At 33.8% G+C, this 26,318-nt stretch overlaps 1 protein-coding gene across 1 annotated transcript in view; it reads left to right on the top strand.

Annotated features, from left to right (window-relative positions):
* Positions 1–26,318, top strand: part of TRDN (triadin) — a 410,542-nt gene that overhangs the window by 287,613 nt on the left and 96,611 nt on the right. The window contains exons 22-24 of the mRNA XM_026455003.2: positions 2,083–2,133; positions 8,088–8,138; positions 23,158–23,196. Coding sequence (XP_026310788.1) covers positions 2,083–2,133; positions 8,088–8,138; positions 23,158–23,196 — 141 coding nt within the window. The remainder of the gene's footprint in view (positions 1–2,082; positions 2,134–8,087; positions 8,139–23,157; positions 23,197–26,318) is intronic.

Here is a 26,318-nt window from a genome sequence, read left to right as displayed (position 1 = left end):
CACCTGTCACATATTATTAAGAAAATAATTGTTCACTTTCTGGTTTATTTTGCTTTTATATAATTAGTTTGCTTAATAAGTCAAGTTAATCTGTGTGAACAAAGCAAATAAGATTAATTTGGGGCCTTTAAAAAAATGCTACTAGTTATATTGATAGTTTTCATTTATAAGCAGTACTGTAGGTTGCCCTGCAGCACCTGTAAATGATCTGCACTTCATCTGTTCTTTCCAACTGCTTGCTGGATGTTTCCTTTTTGGGTGTCTTGTCGACATATGAGACACAATACATTCAAAACAGAAATAATATCTTCCTCCAAAGACCTCTCCTTTTACGTTTCGTATCTCAGGTGAGGGAAAATTATCCTGTTGTAAACCAAGTAAGAACTCTAGGAACCATTCTCAGCTTAAAAAACAAAAACAAAAACCCTAATACACGGCTCGACATGGTGGCTCACGCCCGTAATCCCAGTACTTTGGGAGACCGAGGCGGGCAGATCACTTGCGGTCAGGAGTTCGGGACCAGCCTGGCCAGCATGGTGAAAACCTGTCTCTACTAAAAATACAAAAATTAGCCAGGAGTGCTGGTGCGTGCCTGTAATCCCAGCTACTCGGGAGGCTGAGGCAGGAGAATCACTTGAACCTGGGATTTCAATGAGCCGAGATCACACCACTGTACTCCAGCCTGGCAACAAAGGAAGACAAAAACAAACAAACGAACAACAACAAAAAAAAAACCCAAAAAAACTGAATATACCTACTTACAGTTATGCAATTAAAATGGCATTTCCTGGCCAATGAAATTCTACCGAATTTATAAGCCTAAACCTAAAAGGCATATTCTCAGTGAAAACCTTCCCAAATTTTAAAATTAGAATTAATAATTTATTTTTCCTTATTATCTGTATAACTTTACGGGAGTACTTATCACAGGTTCAAATTTTTGCTGTTTGTTGGTTAACTACCTTTTCACAACTATTTCTAGATATAGGTCATTTCAAAACTTAGTGATGTAAAACAACAGCTGATTTCATTTTGTTTATCATTTAGTAGGTCAGGACTTCAGGAGGATACAGTAGGCCGTTTTCACTTGATTATCTCATATGATTGCAGTCAGATGTCCAGCTGGGCTGCAGTCATGTAAAATCACTGACTCCTGGATGTGAAGGATGGCTCTCTCAGAGGGCTGGCAGTTGATACTAGCTGTTGGGTGGGAGCTCAGCTGGGGCTGTTAGTTGGACTGCCTAGATGTAGCCTCTCTAGCATGGTGGTGTTAATTAGATTACTCACATGGCAGCTGCATTTCCCAAATCAAGTGTCACTAGGTTCGCAGGTGAATACTGCATGACGTTTTGTGATTTAGTCTTGGAAGTCACACAGCATCACCTCCACTTCTGTTGGTTGTAAATGGCCTGCACAGAAAACTGATAGATCTGTCCTGTTCAGGTCTCCTATTCTCTGTCTGTTTCTCTAAAATGTGTATTTCTTTCCATTTCATGTTTGCGGGTCTAATTTATTTCCCTCGTCAAGTTCTGCCTCAGTACTATATGCTTTTTTACATCCTTTACTGAGTCCATTATGCAACTACCGGAGCCAGTACTTATGTTCTTGAGAGCATCGATATAGTGGTTCAAATCCCAGGTCTCCTATTTAAAGATCTTGGAAAGTTAGTTAATTTTTGTGAAAAGCAGGAACAATAACAGAACCTACATACCTCATGGAGTTGAGAGTACTGAATGAGAAATTGGTAGAGAACATTGCTTGACACATAGTAAGCAGACAATGTTAGCTATCATTTTTACCATATCTTTCTTCTTCAAAGCCCAGGTCAGTTTACTTGTACCTTTTAAAGTATATATGGCATAGTCTGTACTTGTGGATAGTAGTTCATGGGCTTATTTTCTATTGTTTTCATATTTAGTCCAACGTCTTATAGACAAAATATGCCTGGAGACATCTGCATTGTGAATATCAACTCAGATGCCCTGTGATCTTTAAGCCTCATTATACAAAACACATGAAGAAACTTGCATTTTTTTCTCTATTATTCCTTGTAACCTTTTCTTCCCATGATCTCTCTTGCAGAAATTAGAAAAGAAAAATCTGGGAAAACTTCTTCAGTTCTGAAAGATAAAGGTAACAGAGTTAATTTAATATGATATTACAAATGTATTAGGAAATATATATTATTGAGAACACAGTACATTAGCAGCATCCCCTTTGCAAATATGTAAACCAGAACTGCAGAGGTCACATGCATATTTTTGAAAACTTGTGTTTATTTATTTGTCCCTAAAATTATTTCTTCTCACGTTACCCAGGAAGTGCTCTGATTACAGTTCTCAAAAAGAAAAGAAAGAAAAATTTAAAAAGGATTTTTTTAGTGAAAAAGGTAAAAAATATGGAAGGGAAGTAAAGAATATTAAGAAGCACTTGTCCCCAAATTCTCTGATTCTCTCCTTTCTAGTCCTAAAATATATATTTAGTGCATAATATATCCCAAGCTCTTGGTAAACACTGGAGATGATGATGACAGCAAAAATGGTAAAGCTACAAACAGGAAGTAAGATTTGGTAATTAGACCTCTACATTCTGATATTTTCAAATGCTCTGAGGCATATTCTGCCTGCTTTAGTCTTGTCACACTCTATATTTCTTTTTTTTATTGTAAAATCTTACATTTATTACTCAAACAGAAACAAAACTCTAGCAGTCACTAGAGATGAACAGATTACAGAATAAGGTCATTGATATTTCTCTAAGTCTACTGGCAGCTCAGGGAAAAAATAAAGCAAATTTAGTTAAATGTTGGTTAATACAATGTGCTGCTTTATACTACTTCTGAAATTTATAATTTCACACTCTATATTTCTATGAAAAAGCATGAAATTCTTAATTAAAATTTGAAGCTTCCATCTCCTGAGTGGACTAACTGCTTTCCTCTTTGCCTATGTAAATATTTAACCTGATCCTAAGGATAATGTCCACATAAAGCATCAAGCCTTCTCTACCTATTTCAGCCTTCAATGAGTCCCCTCTCTTCTGAATTAACACACTTGTAATATTTATAATGTATTATATAGTACGTATATGTGTTATATATATGTACTATAATATATAATTTATTATATATGTGTGTTATATATGTATATATAATAAATTAACTAAAATTCATCTATTTAAACATCAAGATCTGATATTCACCTTAATTTTTTGTGTGGACTAATCAGTGCTATATTCAATAAGTATTATGCATCTAATATGCAGTAATTAATTCAGATACTCACTAGACACGAAGGGTGCAAGAAAAGCATAGACTATACTCTCTGAGAAGTTATAGTATTAATAATTAAAATGATAACAATTATGTTATTATTAATTAGGAGGTATCCTAATTAATTGGACCACGAATTAATTAGGAGGTATCCAGGATGCTATGAGAGGGTGTAATAGGAGATTCTGATCAATTTTGTGTGACCAGGAAGATTTTTCCTGAAGAAATAACATGAAATGTAAATGAGGAGATGAAGAATTAGCCTGGTAAAGGTGTGGGAATTGTTTGGAGGAAGTCCAAAAGTGGTGCATCTACTCTTTGCCAGGCACCTTGATACCTAATTAACATATTTGTTTCAGCAAAATGTACTGGCTACCTCAATTTTTATGAACAAGAAATGTGAGGTCTAGCAATATAAGTTACTCAGTGTCACACTGTGGGTAATAGGGAAAGGTAAGAGTCAAAGTCATCTCTGCCCCACTTTAAATTCCGCTTTTTCATTTTAACACAGACACTGCTTACGCCTTAGAATAGGGGTCTTATATTTGTATTCATAAAGGCACTTTTGCTTTGAGTGTAGATCTTATAAAAACACACAAAAAATCTATTTGGCATGGATGCATTGGACATAAACTGTGAAAAATAGTCTTAGTTCTTTTGCTATTGGGGTAACTACACTTAATTCTCACAGATGGGCTTAATCTATTTTTCTTTAGTGATTACCTGTATTTTGGGACAGTTCCCTTCCCAGCCTCCACTCTCATGTAATACAAAAATCAATAAAAACAGTGTCCTTGATTACGTGAAAACCAAAAGTGTCATGAAAAAATACTACCAGGAAAAGATATACATATATAATTTGCAATTAACATTTGTAAAACCTAAATGTTTTCTTCTTCCATTGTCATGTGGAAGAGATTTGGGGAGCATTAATGTCTTTATTTTAATCTGCATTTATATCACAGGAATATTTGAACCACATGTTATTGTTCACTATGAAAGCAGCTCAAAAGAAAGGTTGGGGGCTTAACTCCAAAGCTTCACTTTGGGCAATGATAATTATCAAAACTTTTAACTGTTACTTAAAATCTTCACATGTGCCAAAGTTTAAACTAGTTGGAAGAATAATTGTTAAAATCTGTCCTGGAAAACATTACCTGGAGGAAATAAATCCACACTGACCACTTCATTAAGTAGGCTCTTGTAATTTCTAATATTGTTGCAATTGTATATTTTATATCATCATAAATCAATAATCATATGCTGCAAACTTTATATACATAATTTTCTAGTGATTTCAAATTTTAGAGAAAATAGTAGATAATTTTACAATTGAAATTCCTTACTGAAAATTTTTTGTTCAATGTAAAATTATCTACTATTTTCTCTAAAATTTTCGATCACTAGAAAATTATGTATATGAAGGTTTACAGCATATGATTATTGATTTAGGATGATATAAAATATATTTACTCTTTAATTCAAACTGCATTAAGGTCCCCAGAATGCCTTTGTTATACATAAATTGAATATTGTTTTAGAAGAATTTTATTTTTTTAATATAATTTATCATTACTAAGAATCAAAAGACAAAATTTTAATATTTCTTATAAGATTTTAGGGTCTTTAAAAGCCTCTGCCGTGTTATTGCTTTTGGAGAGTCTCTTTGAAGCCTGCTGCTAAGCTGTGGCAGAATCAGAATGCAGAAATTTCACTTGCTAAAAATTCACTTATTTTATTAGAGTTGTATTTTGTCAGCTACTTCTATTAAACCACTAAGAGATTGTCCACATTTGCCTGTTACTCATACATTCCACTTGCATGTGTACATCCAAATTCATTTTGAAATGATGCTTCAAGTTTAAAACCAGCATTATTACAAGGAAATCATTTGGAGCCACATTGATCAGAGTTGTGACAACTCTGAGTCAATTAGGCATTCAGAGATACATTATTAGGCTTTCGTCTTTATGTAAGGAAATACCGAGAGTTCTAGGGATGACTGTTTCAAAGGAAAAAAAAACAAAACAAAAAAAACAGGAGAATGATATGTCTTGCTACTTTTGTTGCTGGTTCAGTTATTGACTTTCCTGGACCAGTGGACTCACTTAAGCCTTTTCAACACACCCACAGGGGCATAGTCTTGCATATGAGGTCTTGACCATCCAAAAAACAGAAAATCCCGTTAGTGACCAATGATATTGGTTATCCTCCTTGTGGCATTCAACCTTATCCCAGATAACTTGTTTCTAACTCCTAGCCTGACATATCTGAGTATGGCAGATTCACCTACAGACTGAGAAACAGCAAACTGAATCCAAACAGGCAACATAGTAGTTACGTAATTTCTCCTTCTCTGAGAAAGCAATGATAGCACCTTTAGGTTTCTCTGTTGTTGGAGTAAGGCAATTGGGCGTCAGAATTATTGACTGGTTGTGTGTCCCACGTCTGTGTATGTTTGGATATAATGGGAGAGGAATCTCGACAGAACTGATCTTCTTTAACTATGCTCAGGACTATGCAACTTATGATCCCCCAACTTCAATTTGTCCTCAACATGTTTTTTGTAGACATTTCCACCCAAAAATTCCAAGCTAGAATTAAGCTTGGGGTAAGTTGTCTGAGGACTTTGAAACTGCTCCCCAACCATGCTGTACGTCATCATGGATACTCACCCAATTCCTCCTTACTGCCTTTGTCTCTGGGGGCAGTGTAAGGCAGTGGCAAATATGAAACAATTTTCCTATTCCTTAGGGAATTGTTTTTCCATCATAGTCTTCTTGCCTCAATAATTTTGAATGAGTTCCACTTTATATCCTAGCATCATTAAACACTTTATAGGCCCTGATCACCAAGAACCATAAATTATCCTATAGGCTCTTGGACACACACGAAGAAACTACCATATTTTTTTAAATGTTTTCCAATATTCTGCTTTTGACAAACAAGATAGATACGTTGAAAAGTGGCTTAAGAGTTGATGCAAACCACTGATGTATCTCTCCTTCCTAATGAAGAAGTGCAGGGTTTCCATGTAATACTCTCTTCATTTTTTGTCGGATTTAATATCCTACTCACTTCCTTGAGTAGTTAGAGATTGCTCAGAGAAGTCTGTGGACTTCCTAAATTGGGACAAAAGGCCCTGAGGACAAAACAGATGCTGAGAATAAATGGTCTGTAGGAAAGTCAGTGCAAGTGATGACTCAGCCTAGGAACAGAAGGCATCTTGCTAGTAGCAAACTTGGAAATAAAAATCACTTTTATTTTCTGAGATCGTTCTCCAAAGCTTAAGGTAATGGATTTGTAATCTTTGAATGTCCTATAAAAGTATATCTGTTATTCCACTCTTTCCTTCTCTCTCCACCAAAATCAATGTAGTTCTGTGGGTTGTCACTCTAGGTCCTATATTTTATAACTACTAAACCCTCACACAAACATACACACTCACCCATTTAGATCAAAATGCTGAGTCTTGAATTCTGAGACTCAAAGCATTGCACTCTCCCGCCCCACTGGGAGTCTGTTTCCACCACCACTCCTCATTTCACAACACATTAATCCTTTTGGCTTAGCCAGGAAGTACAAGAGCAGCAAATTACCCCCATCAGCTTGAAAAACAGTTAATGAAGCTTCCCAGTGTGTTTGTTCAATTCATGGCTCTTGATTTCATCTTCATATGCTGAAGTATATGAAAAAAATAGCCCTATTCATACATAGCACCATAAATAGCAACATGAACATTTATTTGCCACCAAATACATTTTAAAAAAATATTCTACTTGCTTATGGATATCTAAAGCTACAGCTTACCCGACAAGAAAATTTTGCTGTGAAAGATACAGTTCTTTTAATAAAACCTCAAAATCAATTCTTAATACATCCAAAACTATCTGGACACAGTTAATTCTAAGTGATTACTACAGTTGGCATCTCCATTTACAAGCACCACCATCATAGTCTCTGTGTTTTCACCCAAATCATATGATGGGAATAGAAAAAGGGACTGAAAGGATAGATCTCTTTCTTTCCCTTATAATTGTATTAAAACTCATTTTCATCCATAAAATGTATATTGAGCGTTAATGTTGCAGAGGAAGAATAAAATGCGTTTATGTTTTATCTTTTATTAGGCTGTTAAATATAATGATATTCAAGGCATTGCCCATATATGTGTCTGGAGCCCATGATATGGTCTGAATCACACTGAAGATGTGTTTGGAAGGTGGTAGAATAAGTAAAGTTTTATTTGCGTTACTTCAACCAAGGCCTTCATTTTGAAGACTTTAAAAGTTTATAGATAAAATTGTCTGCTAGGTGAAATTGTCTCTCAAATTTTGTTTTTGTCTCATTCTCGAAGTTTAACTTGAGTCTGAAGACTAAAACACCACTACATACATGATATGTGCAGGATTTTCTATTTGGTTGTTTATTTTTTTGACAAAATGTGGGCTAAAAGAAATAAACTGGTTCTGTGCCGATTAAACAGTTTTGGAAGACTTCTGGATGCTGAAGTCATGTGATTTTTTAAAATTACAGATAAATAAGGTCCTATCCATCCAAATACTCATTCTCTTAAATAAACAAGTAGATTATAACTTGTTGAACAACATGTTTGTGCTAAGGAAAAATGATCAGTTTATGGCTTATTGTATTCTATACGGATGTTTATTTGTTTCTATATGAGTAAAATCATTTTTAAAGTACATTATAAAATTTCCACTTACTTTCAGCTTACTGATAAAATTTCCACTTACTTTCAGATATCTGAAAATCTCTTTGTCTTGGCTTCAAATAAATGTTCGATGTTTCTTTTCAGAACCTATTAAAGGGAAAGAAGAGAAAGTTCCAGCTTCCCTAAAGGAAAAAGGTAATATTATACAATGAAATGCGAAGCCACATTGATCTGTCTTTTACATATTAAGTTATTTGCAACAAAGTAATAAATCATTTCATTTTCAGGCTCTCAAAACCATAGCTTTAATTTGCCTTCATATGTTTTTAAGCAAAAGAAAAAATATTTATATTCCATCATTAAATTCTAAATTGTGCTATGAAACAAAAAAGAAAGTGTAGCTGCGTCAGAAATACTGCAAAAATTTTAAAAAATCTAACGCTATTCTGACTCCATGGGTCTGTAGTGAAATGGAGGAATCTACATTTTATAAATATCCAAAGGGGAATCTTAGGAATAGCCATGGAAACCAAAGATTTAAGATAAAATGAAAAGTAAAAAATTCTCAGTGAAATCTTTTGATTCTGTAAGTTCATGTATAATGGAATCCGAAACATATCGTATAGCTAGGAGGAACTTAGAAACTGTAGTCCAATCCTGTTGTCTTACAGACAAATGAAACCTGAATAGTCAAGACCTTTTTCAAAGTTATAGTTTGTAGTGGAGACAGCATTAGAACTTCAATCTCCTAAATCAAGCACTGTGCTTTTTCTAATGTCCCGTGATGCATCTCTAGCCTTTCCATTGTGATAGGCTTGAAGTAAGATGGATTCTGATATGCCATACATCAAATTATGCCCCCTAAAACACAAACAAACTTGCCAAATTCAATGTAAAACATTAAATTTCTAACTAATCCAAGTATATTCTGTGGGCATGGCATTGTGCTCAGAGTTGTCTAGTATTTCTTGGTGTCAAAGTAAACATTAAAAATTTTCCATTGTGCCCATATTAATGAGTCACTGAAATTATAAAAACCATGTAATATACTTACTATTGTGAATGTTAGAAGAGTCTGTTTCCCTGTAAAATATTGACCACACTTAGTAGTGGGGCTTAGTGGTAACACTCATCTTACTGAGATTATTTTATTGATAAGAGAAGGATTTCTGGTGAGTTTACATAGGCATGGATTGGGGTTGGAAGTGGTATGGAGATCAGCGGGAGAGGAAAGCTGACAGAAAGATCAGTAAGAGGAATGAAGGATGCATGGAGAGCCCCCATTAGTGAGTGTAGCAATGTATAAAACTATAGCCTTAAGCCATACTTTCCTAATTTTGCAATTAATGTTAAAATAAACATAATTGTTATTTAATGAAATGTAAGAACACAACATTATTTTTTTTCTCAGTCCCATATGTACCTAATAAAAAAAAATATTTAAGGCAACATGACTTCAAACCTGTTAAGGCACTTATGCCTTCTTTTAGAAATGTGTTATTATAACTAAAACGTTTTTTTCATCAGCTTTTATGGTAGAGTTACTTTATTGCTATACACTAGTGTGTTATTTTGGCATAAGATGTAAATTAGTATATTTTGCCTTGCAAGAGGATTCATATATGTTATGTTAAATGTCCAACAGGCAGATAAATAGTGCTACATTTTAGTATTCAAAGTTTAAATTAATTGAGAAAGGTAAGACAAATATCCTGAACTTACTGAAACATTAATTCATCTTAAATAAATTCTAGATTTCTTTAACATTTTCTTACTGTTGGTTGACTTGGATATTATACAGCAATGTAAGTTGAAATGGTTAGGTATCATTAAGTAATTTAATCACACAATGATGCTATATTTCTTATGCCAATATAAGGTGGAAATATTTTTAAAAGGTGCAGGCAGGAATATTATTTATCTATCTATATTTTTATTTTAAAAGTTTAGTTTTTGTTTATTTCAGTCTCTGATGTCTGGAAATGTATTCTCAAGAATCTTCTTCTACTCTTCCAAATATCTTCTTTTCATAATCCCATACCAGGTGGTCAAATCTAGCACCAGCCGGTTCATGGTTAGAGGTATTAGTGATGGGGACAGGGGCAACATATATCATGTTGAAGAAGATGCATTAGCTAAATCCTCAGTTTTACTTCATTGTACCATTTTCTTCCTAATTTTTAGTGAGGACTATGACTAGACAATGGTTTGTATAAAAAGACAATTAAATGTAATCACCAGAATAATTATTTTAAGTCCCATTTTATTATTATTATTATTATTTTAGAAATTGAGCCCTTAAATTACTGTCAGGATTTTAATTAGTCGTTTTAATTTTTCCCATTTAGAGTGACAATGATCTCTCCCAGATAATTTGCCAGAATATTAATGATGCTCTAAAATTTTATGCATTGAATTTCTTCTTATATTTTGTTCCAAACGACCAGCCAAAATTCAAACCTGTGATACTGAATGTGAATGACAACTCCTGGAGATTTTATCAGCAAAGTGTAATCATACCATGCAAAGCAACTTTAACTTTCACGTGTAGGAGGTGTTACCTCATTAGGCTTTCTTTCATTAAAGGGGATCAGCACCATCTCACACATATTGGAACAGTCACATCTCAAAAAAATCTTTACAGTAACAGGAATTAACTTTAAAAGAAAGTTTTTTTGGTTAAAGGTTTAATGCTCCTTCTTTTAGCAATTAAGAGAGCTCCTTAAAAGGTTTCATTAAGGGAGCATCACACATAATATGATAATATCATGCACAATTAAATGAGAAATTAATCTATTATGTGTTAATCTTATAATACTTAAATAGCCACAGCATGTTCTTCTTTGAGTAAAGGTAGAACCATGTTCTAATTTATGCTCTTAAATCTGCTTATGCACTAAACTCTCCTATTGAATTAAAATAAAAATGTTTTTCAGGACTCATGACCAGAGATTCTGATTCAGTAATCAGGTAATGGAGACAAGGACTCTGGCCTTTTAACTCTCATTTTCCAGGAAAATGGAAGTGCATGTTCAAGATTTGAAGGCTCTTTTCATCTTCAGTCCTTAAAATGAAAGATAAAATATAGATGGGTAAATTTTGAAAGCCATAACCATATGCAATCAAGAGGGAAACATTTAATTGGTTGATAAACAGAGTGAAAACAAGGTAGTAAGCTGGAAAGAAGCGGTAGGGGTGCTGGGCTCTGGATCTTTAAACAGAATTGCTGACCAGGATCACATAAGGCAATAATGTTCATTGGAATAAGCAGGGATGTTACACAAGTCTCATTGCAATTAACCTGGTACTGAAGTGGAACCCCCATTCAAGAAAAGAAGGTGAAAAACAGTTGCTGTGAATAGTTCTCTGCTGCTACACTTAATAGGAAAGTGCAGACTCAGGAAAGTGGAGAAAATAAACTCAGCCCCTCATCTAGGACCTGAAGCAAGTCACGTATTGGAAGAGAGACTTACTTGTTCAGGAATATCCCTACCGACACTATAAGGCAAGTTTTGGAGCCATCAAAGTATACTTGGGACTAGAGACCCAGTGAAAGATTGGGGCCAAAGGAAAGAATCACACAATCACAATTCATAGAAAAAAAAGAAGCAAAAACAGCAACGACCACAATAATGCAGTACTCAGGCTGACATACAACCCGAAATTCCAAATCATATGAAAAAAATCAGTAATAAGATAGGCTTTCGGGTGGATGTTGGTGTTGGTTGGGGGGGTGTGGTCTTTTGGAGGCGCCCTCTGCCATCTTCAGTACGTGGTTCCAAGTTCTGCCTATGCATTGGCATTGCAGCCAGCAATAAAGAGGGGAGAGTGTGAAGGCATGGGTGCCAGGTGGCATGCATCAGTCCCATCCCCTAGCCACCAGGGAAGATTTAGGTTCCTGATACATTTTACTGCAATGCATTCTGGGTGAGAGAAGGAATGAAGAACAAGTTGTGCTGGCTAGTCAGGGTTTTCTGCCAATATATGCCTTTCTATATGTTTGAAGATTATTATAACAGTATGGAGAAAATATGGAAAATATGGAGTGATTTAGACTAGGTTGATGATATGGTTTATGGGAGAGATACGAGCATTTTAAAATGATTTTGATTAAACGAAACAACACAATAATCAATTTGCATGAATATGTGTAATATGATCACATAGATGCATTTATATAACATTACAAATTATACATATATACTTATGTTTAAATATTAAATATAAAACACACTAAAAATGTCATACTGATTTCAACATTGTATCAGATATAATACCAATGGAGAAAAGGTATAAGAATTGAAAAGGGATAATCAAAGTTGTGGTATTTGCAGAAAAGTCATCTTCGTAAATATTCCAAGTTTACCCACAAACAAAGTATTAGTATGAATAAGAGAAATTAGCAAAACTTCTGGATACAAGATCATCTTATGAAAATTAATGATTAGCATTCCTAAACATAAGTGATGAATAATTAAAAAATTTATTAGTTCAGGGTACCCTATTCACAACGGAAACAAACTCTGTTACAAAGAATAAATGTATGTAAATATTGATGACATTTTCATGTAAAAAATAATGAAAAAAATTTTGAAATCCATTTTTTAAAGGCTTGAATAAGTGAAGCAATATTTCCTTTTCCTATCTGGAAGTGATCATTTCCCTCTAAAGTAACATATAGATTCATATAAAAAATATCAACAGTATTTTTAGAGTGGAAAAAAAGTTTTCTTAGATGTCTTAAAATTTGAAAGGACAAAAATAAGAAAATACTTTTTTGAAAAATAATAAGGTGTAATTGCCTGACCAAATAAAGTTATTTTTTATAGAATTGCTTTGATTAAAATTATATGGAAATAGTATGGGTATAGTAAAGCACACTGAGAGAATATAGCAGTGCGCCCAGAAATGAAACCCTAAATATAAGACAATATGTTAGACGATAAATGTATCATTGAGAAAATAAATGGAAAACCACACTTGCTTCTCATGTAGGAAAAATTTTAAATTCCGCTCTCATATTTGCGCAGAAAGAAATTTAAGACATCTTCAAGACTTGATGGTAGAAGACAAACTTCAAACATTCAGGAAAATAGAGGAGAAAATCTATTGAGCTTTTGGTTACAGTAGAATTTCTTAAGGCACAAAGAGAGCAAATCCGGAAGAGGAAGATTAGCCACACACTGGAAAAGTATATTGCAATGCATATAACGAACAAAGAAAAATAACTGATATTTTAAAAATCTGCAGATTGTATTTTTAAAAGGAAAGCAAGCACTTGAAATTTAAAGTTTGCTAGTTTCTATTTATTTCAAAAATAGCTAATTGAACAAATGACCAAATAATAAATTTATGATCACTGAAAAATGTGGGTGATATTTGTAATCAGTACTTCTTAGTTAATTTGTAGTGTGGACTAACAATTTATTTCTATGACACAGTTCAGTTCAAACAGATGATAGAGAAACAATAGCTGAAATCTCTCTTAACTACATAAGGTTTTTATAGGACATTTATGTAAACCAAATATTAATAATGGGTATATGTCTATAAGAAAATTTAGGTGACGTTAAGAGAAATATTAATATACTCAGAATTCAATGTCATGGACTTGATAATATTTTAAAAAGTTGAAATACATTTCAAAATTGCTTTAACATGTTAGAAGCCAGATTCAATCAAAATGAGATGCTACACTGAGGTAAGATAGAACTTTGAGATGGGATACTAGAAAAGAACATGCTTAGAATATAAGACTATACATCTGGTTTACACCATGCTGAATCTGAGGTATTGTTAGGACACTCTTAATAGAAATTTAGAACTGGAAGCTGGCTATCTGGGTGTATCAGAAAAAGTATTTGGGTTGGAGATACACTTGTGAGCCTGTATTCTGAATTTGAAGATGTGGGCATGCCATGCATAGGTGAGATTTCTTATGGAAAGAGCCAAGAGTAAGAGAAATAAAGTTAGTAGAGAATAAAGTTAAGTCTCAAAATTGAGGAACCCTAAACCTTCTTAACATGAGTACAACCAACAAACTTGAATTCCAATACTAGTAATCACTCTCTCTGCCATTTATTTTACAGAAATTGGTAATTTTGCACGTTCGGTTGTCACTAGTTTTTGTGACTCATTGCAAAGGTCCAATGTTGGTTCTATAAGCACTATTTTAATATTGATTAATCCAGATACAAACCTGCAATGGAAAACTCCATGATTTATTGAAGGAGTATGTGTTGTGTCATCTGCTTTTTTGAGACAGTATCAAGACAGTTGGTCTCAGAGACTTACCCCAAAAGTCACCTTTCAAAATAAGTTGATTCAACATATGCCATAGCAAACTTAACCAATGTTTTTGTCTTGCTACATCTAGAGACCACAGATATTCCAGTGTCCAGTGATTAACATAAAAAGCTTGAGTTTTGTCCCAAAAATTCCAGTTTCAAAGTCTTTAGTGTTCTGATTCTGTTTAAACTGATATAACAGGGATTTATTTTGTCTTTTGAAAATGATAACTCTAAGAAGATTCAATTAGTCTATATATATTTTATCTACCACTCTAGATTTTTAAAATGTTCCAGTAGTATTGCAGTTCACATATGTTGTCTTCACTCATGCCATTGCCATCCTCTACAAAATATTAGAACTTACGGGAAAACATTTTCATAGTCTAATACTGGGTCTAGAATATTTGGTTTAGTAATCAACATTACTATTTTAATTTTTCTGTCCTTTTTCTGAGTTTTTTGGTGCCTAGTCTCTAATACAAATTCTTAGCGCGATTTAATTCTGCCCTGAAGTATTTTAAGGAGAAATATTACGACTGTCATGTTAACAGTGAAGAAACTGATGCCCAAAGACCAAATGGTTGTCCAAGATTTTTATGCTGAATTAGCTACTTAGTATCAGACTTAATAACCACTAAAAAATAACCTTATTTTTCTTTTTTTTCAATATTGGAATATATTAGCAAAACTTTTCCTAACTCATAGTCAAAATTTTTGTCTTTGTAATAATTTTATTGTGTTTGCTAGGAATGGAGGAAGGTTACAGATAATCTGTTGATTAATAAAAAAAAAAAAAGACCCATCAAGATTCTAAAGAATAAAATCTTAGAAGATGCCTTTAAAATCCATGATTACTCATTTTCTGAAGAATTGTGAAAGTGAAAGGTGGACCCATAACAGTAGCACTTTCATTTTAGGCAGGAATTTCCAGGCTGGCACATTTCTTGTTATGTCCCTTATGCCAAAATGCCAAGTTGATAGGATGGAAAGAGGTCATGTATTATTTTCAAAAGTAGTTGAGGGGGCCAGGATTTTCTCTGCAAGCACTGGCTTTACAAAAGTACACTGAGAATTTTTACTTTCTTCATCCAAAATGTTAATATACAACAACAATGTGTGTACAGCTGTGTGTATGTGAAATACACGTGCAAGTCTAAGCGGAGAGCTCCAATATTCCTTCCTTGGTATTTTTTAAATGTCAGCCCTCATTAAAAAGGCAGAATTGAATGAAAGAATGGGTCACTATCTCACTGCAACCCTTCTTATCACTCCAAGCTATTTTATGCATATATTCTAATATGTTTCTCTCCTTGAAGGGATTTTTTTTTTTTAAAGAGATGAGGTCTTGCTATGCTGCTCAGGCTGGCCTCAAACTCCTGGGCTCAAGAGATCCTCCTCCCTCAGCCTCCTGAGTACCTGTAATTGTAAGCATGCACCACACACCTGGCTTCTGTCCATTAACATTTTAAAAATTATATTATTTCTACTGTAAGTCATCCATTATTTTTACAATTTTGAACAAGATATAAGATGGTTCATACTTAAACCTATGACCTTCTATCTACTTAATTGATTATTCCTACTTCAAATTCAAGAAAATCAATACTGGTACCCAGAAAAACAAGCAAGAGTCTAGTGACTTCCCTTCAGTAAAGGAAAACTAAGGAATGCCTGCTTATTTACCTTGATAAGAGGCTTTTGCACAACTTTCTGAACTCATTGAATGGTTTAAAGTCAGCAGGCTCATTAGTTGAAATATCTCCAACCTGCCATCTGCCATCTTCAAATAACATCACAGGGCCTGGTTCTGACAATTTCTGCAGGACCTACAAATGCATGCAGCCACCTCCAATTATATTTTACCTATTTAAATGGCCAGTCTTCACATTGGGAAGCTTCAGGGAAGGAAAGAATAATGAGGCACATATAAGTAGGCATAAAAAAAAGAACAGATAAAAGCAGAGTGACACTATCAGAAGTGTGGTACTTTGCATTTAGCATATACAAAAGACAAAAGACCATGAAAATGAAATGATGACAGAATAAGGCAGGGACAATGTATGCATTTATTCTGTGCTGCAAAGAGAGAATACCCTGTGGCCCATTTTGTGTTTCTAATGTCCACTCAGCAAAGTTTTCCTGTGAGCATCAAACTCCTATGGGAATGTTGCCAAGGAAGGATTGCAGAATCAGGACTCAGGCATAAAACATCGAGTCATGACTTAAGCGCCTGCATTACAAACTGGAGTCATTTTAGAACTACACCTACAGACACTTATCAAGCATAATTGTTTTTGTTTTGTTTCTGTTGTTGACTTAATGGGTCTGAAAGGTGTGTGAGAGAGACAGAGACAGACACAGAGAGACAGAGAACATGCGTGTGTGGAGGTGTGCTTGTGTGTGTGCCTATGTGTTATGGAAAAAGCACTGATGTTGGTAGTTTGAGGCTTTTGCTTCCTGAAATAACTAGCAATAAATAAATTAGTTCATGTAGCCACTCTGAATAGTTTTACTAGACAGACAAATTAAATATAAATATCTGAAGATAATGTGCACCAGGGTTCAACGTCTGGTGTGTCAGTTCTAATGTGTTTTTCCACACATGTAAGTGTTTTGGATTGTGAGACAGGGATTCTGCTTCATATTTTGATTTAAACACTCTAAAAAGGAAGTTAGCATTTTGATTTTCCTGTCATTTTGAAACAGCATTTTAATTTAGTTACATATCCATAACAATTTTTGAGTGTTCACATAATATTCTGTGGCTGTTCTAGGCAGTGAGGTTCCAAAGAAGAAAAGACAAATTTCCTGTCTTCAAAGATCTCACAAGACAGTGAAAAAAGAGCGGGGACAGGGGAAAAGTGCAGTGTTCGCCAATGCTCACTTCAGTAAGGCAGGCCAAATTTTCATCAAATCAATGGAGATCTGTTATTTCAGTATTAGTATTTGAATGCTCAGGAAATATTTGTTAAATTATTCAGTCTAATTCTAGCCACAAATTCCTGAGATAATTATAATGTTCCCATTTCAAAAGGTAAGAAAATGGAAATTTGGAGAGTTTCAGAGACCACATATTAGATTACTTGGTTGAAAAGGAAGTAAATTTCAAACTGAGGAATTGTTTGCTTGGTTAGCTTTTGCCTGTTTGTTTGTTTTCCTTCAACTGCAAGTGGCAAAAATGATCTCTGCAACTCCTTGACATGAATGAGGTTGAACTATCACTTGAGAATATCATCACTTTGCTTCTTTATTATGCATGGAAGGATTCCTCAATTCATGAGCAAAGATGATACTAATTTAGAAAGATAATCAGGAAAAATGGGAGCATAGAGAATGCATGAAGTGTCAAGACCATATGGATGTGGCTAAATAAGAGAAAGGAAAATGTTAAACAGTCAGTAGAATATTGAAGTAAAGAAATGTACAGCCAGATAAGATGAAAAGCTATGTTAGTAGCAGACGTTGGGTGTTGGTTCACTGTGTGACCTCACCCAAAGTTAGAACCATTTCTTCTTTTGACAATCTATGAACTGAAGAAGTTCAAAATCAAACTCAAAGGCAGTCATATCTTGTCTTTTTCGCAGTTATATTTATCTGGACCACAAAGCAATGTGTCTGCAGCAGAAGAAATCAGATACCATCTAGAATAGCAGACTGAATCTTTGCAAAATAAGCATTCCTCTTAAGACTTATCTAGGGAGGGTTATCCCATATCTGAAGTGTTGAAGTCAAGCTATTTGGAGTGACAGTATTTCTATATTCCATGAAATATTTCCTCATGCAGAAAACAGAATGTGGAAGGGTATGAGTGAGTGTGTGTGCAGGCACATGGACATTGCATCACCTTTTCTTTTAAATAATATAGTTAGGACAACAACAAAGTTGTGAAATTGCGTGTCTTTGTGTGTAGTAGTTGTGTAGTAGTAGTAGTAATAGTAGTAATAGCAAGTAGTAGTAGTAGTAGCAGGTTTTCATCAAAGTCGAAATATTCAGTAGATCCTGAATAAAAAAAGGTTCAAATGATGGAAAAGCCATGGATTTGGAATAAATGTATTAATGTTGCTTGTAATAAATAATTTTTTTATTTTAAAATGCATATTGTATTTGAAATTGCGTTATAAAAGTGTGAGAAAAGTAGTTTAAAATATTAATGAAATGATTGACATCCACTGTTTGCTCTGTACCTGGCACCATTCTAAGTACTTCACGTGTAGTGTTTAATTTTCACAGCAATCCTGTTTTCATTAACGTGAAAATGGAAGCACTGAGAGTTACTTGCCCAGGTCACACAGTTGCCATCTAGAACTGGTGTCTGGCAGTCTGATTTTAGACTTATGTCCTTAGCCACCATGTTTTCCAAACCCCCTTATACTAAAACTCACCTGTGGTTGACTAGCGATAACACTGCTAATGTTCCTTTATATATTTTGCAGGAGTAGGTTTTGTGAACTGCTTTTAAATATAACATCATCCCATGTCATTAAATATTGAATACTACTGCAGGAGTGTGTGAGAGAGTTATTCATTTTCTATCAGTGCTCAGACTACTTAGTTTTACCAGCTCAACATAGGAAACTATATAATATGATTTATGATTTAAAGACTGGCTTGCAAAAACTAGAAACCTGTGTGACTATATTGCATATGTTAATTGTAATCCCAATGACTATTAGTATTTGTGTAGATAATACGACATAGATAATATAGACAGACTACTTATAAGAAGTAGAATGTGGTGTGCTACATAGTTTTCATGTATTCAGTGCTTCAAAGCTTTCAATTCTATCTGTAGCAACTTTAGTTATAGAAGTGTGTTTAAGAGCTTAAAACTTTGAAAACAGAATTTGAATCCCAGTTCTGTCACTTACTAGGGATAAACATATTATTAAGTATATTTACATATTATTAAACATATTGTTAAGTCTCAGTATTGCTATCTGTAAATTGAGTCTAATAACAACATTTACCACATAGGAGTGGTATGTAAGGATTATGTAATTTGTCCATTTTTCCAACAAATATTTGTTGATCTCTCTTCTGTGCAAAGAACAGTCTAAGCACTGTCATTTATTAGGGAAAATAAAAATTCATCCCAGGACTCATTAAGTTTATACGCTATTGGGGTTAGAGAGCTAATAAACAAATGAATGTTTAATATTATATAAATAAAATATAGATGACATATATAATATACTTACCTTAGAGATTACCATGTGGCAAATGCAAAGTATCATTGGTGCAAAATAATAATTATTATTACTTTATTTTATTGCACATGCAAGATATCTATGTGCTAAAGAAGCAACTGTGATAATAGCAAAATAAAGTGAGAAAAAAAATCAATGATATTTAGCTTTTGCCTTGCAAAGTACTTAAAATAGAGGCATTCTGAAAAGAATGCAGATTCTTGGGATTTATATATTGAATAAATTTGTTTCTTTTCATTTTATGAAGACAAAGCAGAGACTCCTAAACAGAGTTGGTCTCCACTGCTGCCCTTCTGACTTCAGCACTTGCATGCTGAAGTTTTGGTTTGCTTATTCTACTTAAAAACACTCTTGATAACATTGAAAAATCACTAATGAAGCTCCCTTCCCCAGGCCCATTAGCAAGTTACATTTCACAAATGAAATCAACAGCCTGAAAAAGGAAATGCAGGCTGCCTGCCTCAACAGCTTAGCATGGGGACTTCTCAGTTCCATATTTCTGCAATGCTTGTACATGTAGCCCAAAATGAAAGGCTTCAGTGGCAAATGTTTATAGAAATTAGATATTTTATTATTCTACAATAGTAATTAGTGGTAGGAAAAAATTAAACAGTGAAGATGGAATGAAAAATAAATGCTTGCCTGCCGCCTCTCTGAACTTGCAGTCCCAATGGCCGGTATTAATTAACAACTGTCCTTAGTTTCCAGAAGCATCTCATTATAACTTTTTATTGAGCTTCATATATAGACAAAGTTTATATATATACACACATATGTAAATACATATATAGTTGTTTTTATATGGCTTGAAATAAATCCTGGTTAGAAACTGCAATCTCATATGGCTCAAAAAATACTTTACTGTCAGTAGAAATACCATCTACAAAATAAGTGCACTGAGTTCTTAAAAATCGAGTAGCCTAATAAAAGAGTTGTTCAACTTAGAAAATGCATTTCCTATTTCTCACATATCAATTCCTGCCTCAAATATTCAAGGGTAAGTTCCCAATTCTGTTTTAAAAAAAGAAGATTACTTTGAAAGATCATACAATTTGAGTTTATGAGCATAATTTTAAAATAGCTAAGCTCTTTATATACATCACTCCTAACCCTCACATCAATTTTACAACATTATTTTCTCCACTTTAGCAATGACAGAATAAAGACTTGGGTTTTATGTAATGCCCAAGGTCACAGAACTTAGGAAATGGGCTTGCTTTTAAAATCAGATTATAGAACCCAAAAACTGACTCTTCATACACCAAAAGAACTTATCCTAAGGTCATCTTTAGCATTACTGTTCACATAACACTAAAGCCAGTAATTCTATTCTAGAAAGAGGGCCCACAGCCACACGTTAGATAGCACCTTTTCATAAGAGTGCTTACAAAATTCTGTGTACAAGACCGAAGTTGGTTCTGGTTGTATTGTACCCATAGTTGATAAAAATATACTCCACAATTTTTATTTTTTCCAAAAGATCGTTTGACACACGTTAAGTCTGAGAAGATTTCAAGATTGCAATAACAATGTGATTGAGAGGAGTGAGAGCCATGTGCAGAGTGGGAAGCAAGGCTGTTTCAAATAGATACCTATTCTTGATGAGCAAAACGCTAATGAACTGTGTCCTTGGAAGGAAAGATTTAAATTCGCGGGAATTTGTTTTTAAGAAATCCAAATATTCAAAATTAGCCATACTTCAGAAACAGAACTAAGAAGGAGACCAATATCATTCTATCCAGACCTTGGGATATGACCCGGGTGAAGGGAAGTAGGTTGGGAAAATGGAATCATAGTTCTGCCACTTAGCAGCTGAATGAACTGTAAGCTTCAGTCACTTCTTCTCTACCAAATGGGGATTAAAATAGCATGTACTTCATAAAATAATGGAATAACGCAAGTTAACAATTGACCAGCACTTGAGCCATAATAAGTACTCCAGAAAAAATAATTCTCATTACTAGAATTGTGCTAATTTGCTTGAAAGTTTAAACTGTACTATTGACCTAGCATAGATACAATAAAGACAGACTGTTGGAGAAAATAAAAGTTGTTTCCTTTCCAAAGAAGCCAAAATCTCATCAGAACTCACCATCAAAAGAGAGAATTGTGTTATTGTAGACTAAGTAGGAATTAACTTCAGCCTAAACTGACTGAGACAAAACATAGCATCAGAAAACCCAGCAATTGAAGATATCATTGAATTACTGGAGGCCATATTTGCTATCGTTGGAAACATAAAGACATCACTTATTTTTTTAAGTTTCTAAAATAAAATGTAAATGCAACAGCTATGCTACATTGAACTTTTATCTCTAGTTCTAGAGGCACAAGATGAATCAATTTCTTCTAGGACTACGGATACCCAACAGGGAGCCTTTAGTCTTTCTATATATTCCATTTATTTCACTCATTCATTCCTTCAACAATATTCGTTGACCATATACCACATGTCAGATATTTCACCCAGGGCTGATATTTGAGTAATAAAACACAGTTCTTGCACTAATGAAGCTTAAAATCTAAAGAGTGGTTACAGAGAATAACAAAATTTTCTATAATACTGTGAAATAGGGTATATCTACCAAGCTAAGTGAATGTGTCAAAAAAAGGGGAGAAATATGTGCCAAAGAGTGTCAGAGTGCATTAATAGCACCAATACTACTTGCATTCCGTACTTGCATACCGAGTGCTTTCAAGTATTATAGGGAGTAGGATGTAAAAGCCTATGACATTCTTTATTATATACAATTCTGCAGTTAAACAAATTAGTTTTTTAAATTATAACTACAAAAAATGAGACATGGCTAGGCTAAAACCCAAATAAAGCTGGTAGCATTATCCCTTATTCATAGTTTATGCTCATAGGTATTCCAACTACGAGTTTTTCTGCTGTTTGAAGGGAGGAAAACTATAATGTACCAGAACTCTTCCATTAATCAAAAGAAGACTCTATACCAAGAACAGATAACTATAAAGCCTAAGCAAAGTTGGTTAAATAAGAGGATAGACTGGCAACATGAAAATATAGGCAAGTATCTTATTGATTAGGGTGGGGCTATAAATATTACTTGAATAGTTTAAAGAAGCTATGAATTTATTTTATACTGGTGTTTTTAGAATGCAGAATTTCTGGACAAAAGACACTGTCCCAGGACAATAAGAGAACAAGATACTTCATTTCACTGATTGTTTATATTATTATATTAAATTTAAGTAAAAGTGATTTATTTTATAAAATTAACACTAATAGAAATACTAGGAAAACAATAATTATATTAACCACCAGGTGGAGCCCTATGAATTAAATGTATAGTAGTCAAAAAAATTACTTAAATTGGTCAAATTAGGAAAATTGATGACATTTTTCTTCTGAGCAATTTTTATTAATTTTTAAATTTGCAATATTTGTAGAAAGCATAAATTATGAGTCCTGGCTTTTATTAAAGACAAGAAGCCAAATTACTTGATTAGCATGAAACATTTTGCAAACTGGATATTAAAATCAAAGTATTTTTGCTTAAGTTACTTTATAATTTATCAAAGATACCTATTTCATTAATATTTTGATAACAGTATATAACTATAATTGAAATTGAGAACAGACAAGAAAAATCAGTGAAGCCTACCTATTAATCCACCTTGTACTGATTATTTTTCAAATGTTATTTTTTTCCCCTTTTGTTTGTACGTGTTTATGTGTATGTTTTACCACAGAACCTGAAACTAAAAAAGATGAAAAGATATCCAAAGCAGGTAAGGGTATTTTGTAAGATTTATATACAAGGAGATGTTCTGTTTGGTTGGAACAAAGCTAGTTTTACAGTTTTACAATCACGGCTGGATAAAACATTTAGACATCCAAAACATTAAAAAAAAACTGATGCTACGTGCTGTATATTTTACAAGTAATAAGCAATAAAATTAAATGTATGCTAAGTTAACAAAAATTCCTTGCTTTCTGGTAGCAGATTTTGGGTAAGTTTATCAAAGCGCTAGAACCATTAGCACATACACTGCTCTTTGTTTATTTACTGGGCAATTGAACACTGTTTATGAAATGCTAAGAGTGCACCTTAAATGTCAGAGGCTCCATACAGAGTGTGACAAATGCCCACAATTTATTATTATCATGCACTGATTTTTATGAACCTATATTTACCTACTTTCAACCATTTTTGATCTCCAAAAAAGGAGTCCCATGCGGTCCAGCCTAACAGATTAAACACTTTTCTTTCCCACAATTAAATGTGCAAATATTTTATGGAGACGTAATCCATTGACCTATTGGCTATTAATTTGAAAGTTGAAGTACTTTTAAAATAGACTTTCTAAAAACAGGTTTGGCAAGGGAAGAAGTCAAGAGATTAGCAGGGCACTCAAGGCGAGTGATGAAGGTTGAGTGGAAGAGTAGCATAGAATAGGGGAAAATGTAAAAAAGGAAGACAGTAAATCCTAAGGAAAATTTCCATTATAGTCTTTCTGTGGCTAATCCTAATTCAAGTATTTTATATCTATATAAGGAGATTTATATGTTTATATCTATCTGTATCTATATCTCTCTGTATAGTGAAAGTGATACTACATAAATGCAGACATTCACGCTGTTGGTCTAAAAATTTTTGCATGTATTCATTTGCACAAATCTGAGTCTATATTTAAGCAATTGTAATTAACCCATCTATGTATATGTTAAATATTAAATTATTAAAGTCACTTCTCTTAAGAGCACTGCCATTAGACCAAAATAAATTGTTTAAGTTATTTTCTTATTTTTAATGAGTGAGCATGCCCATTTGAAGTAATTTTATGTAATTTTAAAATATGCATTCTTTGGAAGATCAATGAAAAGTTGAACAATTTTGAGGCCAGGCGTGGTGGCTCACACCTATAATCCCAGCACTTTGGGAGGCCGAGGCAGGTGGATCACGAGGTCAGGAGATTGAGACCATCCTGGCTAACATGGTGAAATCCTGTCTCTACTAAAAATACAAAAAAATTAGCTGGGTGTGGTGGCAGGCGCCTGTAGTCCCAGCTACTGGGGAAGCTGAGATAGGAGAATGGCGTGAACCCAGGAGGCGGAGCTTGAGTGAGCCGAGATTGCATTACTGCACTGCAGTCTGGGCAACACAGCGAGACTCCATCTCAAAAAAAAACACACACACACACACAAAAGTTGAACAATTTTAAACTGTAGAAAGAAAACATAATAGAGATAAAATGGTATATTGAGTGTTTACATCAAAAGTTACAACTGAACTTTAGATATATCTTCAGAAAAGGAAAAACTATACAAAATAGGTGCATTACGTTGTCCTTTCCTATTTGCGTTACATTGTATTTATGCTTTATTTTACTGATGATATATAATAGAAAAAGTAACATGCACTAACAATTTCCTATTATTAGTTTACATTAAGTATTTATGTCTATTTTATTATTATTACTTAAAATTTATTTTAAGTTCAGGTGTACATGTGCAGGATGTGCAGGTTTGTTACATGGGCAAACGTGTGTAATGGGTTTTGTTGTAACAATTATTTCATCACCCAGGCATTAAGCCTAATATCCATTAGTTATTTTTTCTGATCCTCTTCCTCCTCCCACCCTCCACCCTCCAACTGACCCGAGTGTGTGTTATTCTCCTCTATGTGTTCATATGTTCCCATCAATTAGTTCCCACTTATAAGTTTATCCTTAGTTTCCTAAGGATAATGGCCCCCCATTCCATCCATGCCACTGCAAAGGATCTTATTCTTTTTCATGACTGCATAGTATTCCATGGTGTATGTGTACCAGATTTTATTTATCCAGTCTATCATTGATGGGCATTTGACTTGATTCTATGTCATTGCTATTGTAGATAGTGTTGCAGTGAACACATGTGTATTTACAACAGAAGGATTTATATTCCTCTGTTTATATACCCAGTAATGAGATTGCTGTGTTAAATGGTATGCCACGCTGGTCTCTGATGAATCAACACACTATTTTCCACAATGGTTGAACTAACTTACAGTCCCACTATACACGTTCCTTTTTCTCCACAACCTCACCAGCCTCTGTTATTTTTAGACTTTAATAATAGCTATTTTGGTTGGTGTGAGATGGTCTCACTGGAGTTTTGATTTGCATTTCGTTAATAATCACTGATATTAAGCCTTTTATCATATGTTTATTATTTGTTCATATGTTTCATTATTTGTTCATTATTTGTTCATATGTTTCATTATTTGCTCATATGTTTCATATGAACAAATAATGTTTCATATGAACATATATTTCATATGTTTCATATGTTCATATGTTTCATATGTTTCATATGTTTATGTCTTCTATTGAAAAGTGTGTTTTCATGTCATTTGCCCACTTTTTAATGAGGTTGTTTGTTTGTTTCTTGTAAATTTGTTTAAGTTCCTTATAGATGCTGGATGTTAGACCTGTGTCAGACATATGGTTTGCAAAAATTTTCTTCCATTCTGTAGGTTGTCTGTTTACTCTGTTGATAGCTTCTTTTGCTGTGCAGAAGCTTGTTGGTTTAATTAGATCCCGTTTGTCAATTTTCGCTTTTGTTGCAATTGCTTTTGGCGTCCTCATCATGAAATCTTTGCCAATGCCTATGTCCTGAATGGTATTGCCTGTGTTGTCTTCCAGGCTTTTTATAGTTTTAAGTTTTACATTTAAGTATTTAATCCATCTTGAGTTAACTTGCGTATATGGTCTAAGGAAGTGGTCCAGTTTCAATTTTCTGCGTATGGCTAGCCAGTTATCCCAGCACCATTTATTGAATAGGGAATCCTGTCAGTTTTGTCGATCAGATAGTTGTAGGTGTGGAGTCTTATTTTTGGATTCTCTAATCTATTGGCTTATGTGTCTGT

Source organism: Piliocolobus tephrosceles, chromosome 5 (genome assembly GCF_002776525.5).
Source record: "Piliocolobus tephrosceles isolate RC106 chromosome 5, ASM277652v3, whole genome shotgun sequence".
In the NCBI taxonomy this organism is placed as follows: domain Eukaryota; kingdom Metazoa; phylum Chordata; class Mammalia; order Primates; family Cercopithecidae; genus Piliocolobus; species Piliocolobus tephrosceles.
Note: the sequence above shows the minus strand (reverse complement) of the source record. Positions and strands in the feature narration are given on the sequence as shown.